We start from the raw sequence: 2500 nt of genomic DNA on the forward strand, positions 1-2500 counted from the left end.
CGAAAAATCCGTCTGTGTGCCCTTAATGCTAATGACAAAATAAGAGGGATAATATACTATTCTCTACTTTCTCAAATCCCATAAATACACCTCTTGTACCCCCCCCCCCCCCGATTTTTCTTGGGACCAGAACAATTGAACAATGATAATGCAAAATTTGGGGGGTAAACAAGATGTATTATGGGATTTGAAAGTATTAATTATTCCATAGGTTCAAGAGAAAGAGGAATTTTTTAATTATTATCGTAATTTGCGTTTCGCTTTTAGTAACTCTTCATTGCTGGAGTTTGCCCACAGAAATGAAGAAAGAGTTTTACGACCAGCGCCTCTAAGCAGCAACAATGATTGAATTTGTTTAAAAAAGCTAAATTTCTTTCTTGAAAGACTCTTCCTCCTCCGGCCTTGCTGCACAATGGCGCGGAAACCAGCCTTTCTCTCTGACAACGGCTCTTTCCGTGAAATCTGCAAAACAAACGTTCACAGGAAGTAATTCGCAAATGAAGAGAAAAAATATTGAAAACGTATCCGTACAAAGTTAGGGTTGTTAGGGTTGAACTGTGGGACCATTTTGACAGAGATCGACTAACAAAGAACCGATCATTTGACACTGAAGAAGTTATGCCGTTGCTAAGCAACAATCCGATTCAGGAATGCACTTCAACGGACCACTGATGAAGTTTATTAAGAGCAAAGTCTTTCAGCGCTGGGCACTAATGGCACTGTAATTTGAAATCAACTGAAACTAACGCAAAACAAATTAAACGTTGGTTCTTGAGATGGGGAAAACCGGACTGCCCGGAGAAAAACCTCTCGGTTCAGAGTAGAGAACCAACTACCTTGCGAGCCGAGTCGCTTCCGATCTTCCGAGATAAGTCGGGAAGAGTCGAAGGAAGACTCTCGTATTGAGCATGCGTTAAAAATTCAAATGATGTTCGATGTCAGTCACGCGTGACCAGTAACCACAAAACCAAAACAAACAGTCGGAATACTTTCGAACAACACTGGCAAACACGTACACGACAACCAAGGAATCACTTTCTCGGAATCTCAAGATAGTTCATACTTTCAAATAGCCATTTCATTTTTTATAAGTTTCTGTAACCAACAATAAAAGTAAATACTTTTCTAATGGTTGGACTGGATCTAGCATGAAATGGAGGCTAATGCGGGCAAATTAATTTGCATTTGAAAAGATTTGCCCGCATTAGCCTCCATTCCATGCTAGAGCCAGTCCAGCCGTGAGAATTCGAAAATGGTCTATTTGGACAGTTAAAAGTTGCCACTCTGTTGTAAAATTTCAAAAAATATTGATGACGCGTGGCGATTGATCATGCGCAAAAAAAAAAATAATAAAGAAAACAGGTTCCACAAGTCGAAACTGGACTGACTCATCCATTTCTTTGGATGCGCGACAAATCAAAGAAAGTCGAGGCGGCCGGCAGAGTCTTCACTCTTCTTCCCGACTTATCTAGGAAGATCAAAAGAGACTCTGCTCGCAGGTAAAGAACCAACAAACTCAACCAACTTTTGACGCCAAGTCTGGAAATAGAACCCGGGCCACACTGGTGGGAAGCGGGGGCTCTCACCAATGCGCCAGCCCAGCTCCCCCTGATAGGTGGGGCCCGTGTAGAGGACTTGCCCACGTTGCGCGAAGTATGGTTAGCGCTAACTAGCGTTACATGCCATGGAAACCTATAGGTTTTGGTAGCTCTTAACCAACGGTTAGTTCTAATCAGGCTTCGAGAAACCGGCCCCTGGCCGTAACAATTTCATTTACATTGTCTTTCTTGCAACAAAGAAGACATAATCGCAAGTTCCATAAAATAAAAATAAAAAAGTAAATCAATAGAGAAGTAAAATACAATAAATAAAAAGTTACAAGCTTTAGTGTGAAATAATGTAGTTAGAGATGGCGGCTTTAAATTTTGTGGTTGAATCAATGGACAAAAAGTCCGATGGTAGGCTATTCCAGTCAATAATAGTGCACAGCCAGAGGCTGTACTTGTATGAGTAACAGGATGGCTGTAGTGGGATGGATTTCTGGGGATTGGATGACCTGGTTTTTCAGGCAGGACTGTTTTTGCACTACAGAGTGTACATAGGGGTGTACATAGGAAGGTCCGCCAACACTAGCACTAACTACCTTTTAAATTTAAAAAAAAGAGATGAAATAAAGTTTATTTATGTTATTGTTGTTGGAAGGAAGGAACAAGGCTTGAATGAAAATCAAAGTTACGATTGATGGCCGATAAACTCTCTTATATTCGTCATGCGACAAAGTTTTTTGGTGAACTATTGGTGAAGGTAAGTTAACGCGCGTTCACGCGCAAGCTTTGTATGTGAGCGCTTTCCTGCCAAAGAGCACCGCAGACGGCAACAGGCAACATGTCAAGCAGGCTGGAATTTGAATTTTGCCAAAACTCAAAGATTGTTTGAATGTAGCTCGTTTCTTCCATGTTATCTGCAGATGTCATCCAACTTTTCGAAGGAGAGAAACGAG

The 2500-nt window shown here is 41.2% G+C and overlaps 1 protein-coding gene across 1 annotated transcript in view; it reads right to left on the reverse strand.

The window, feature by feature from the left end:
- LOC138031320 (palmitoyltransferase ZDHHC6-like) overlaps positions 1–2500 on the reverse strand; it is a 19521-nt gene that overhangs the window by 281 nt on the left and 16740 nt on the right. Inside the window, exon 11 of the mRNA XM_068879028.1 lies at positions 1–462. This exon is cut by the window's left edge and continues 281 nt beyond it. Within this exon, the coding sequence (XP_068735129.1) occupies positions 365–462 (98 nt within the window). The 3' untranslated portion in view covers positions 1–364. The remainder of the gene's footprint in view (positions 463–2500) is intronic.

This window comes from Montipora capricornis, chromosome 14, assembly GCF_036669925.1.
Source record: "Montipora capricornis isolate CH-2021 chromosome 14, ASM3666992v2, whole genome shotgun sequence".
NCBI lineage: Eukaryota > Metazoa > Cnidaria > Anthozoa > Scleractinia > Acroporidae > Montipora > Montipora capricornis.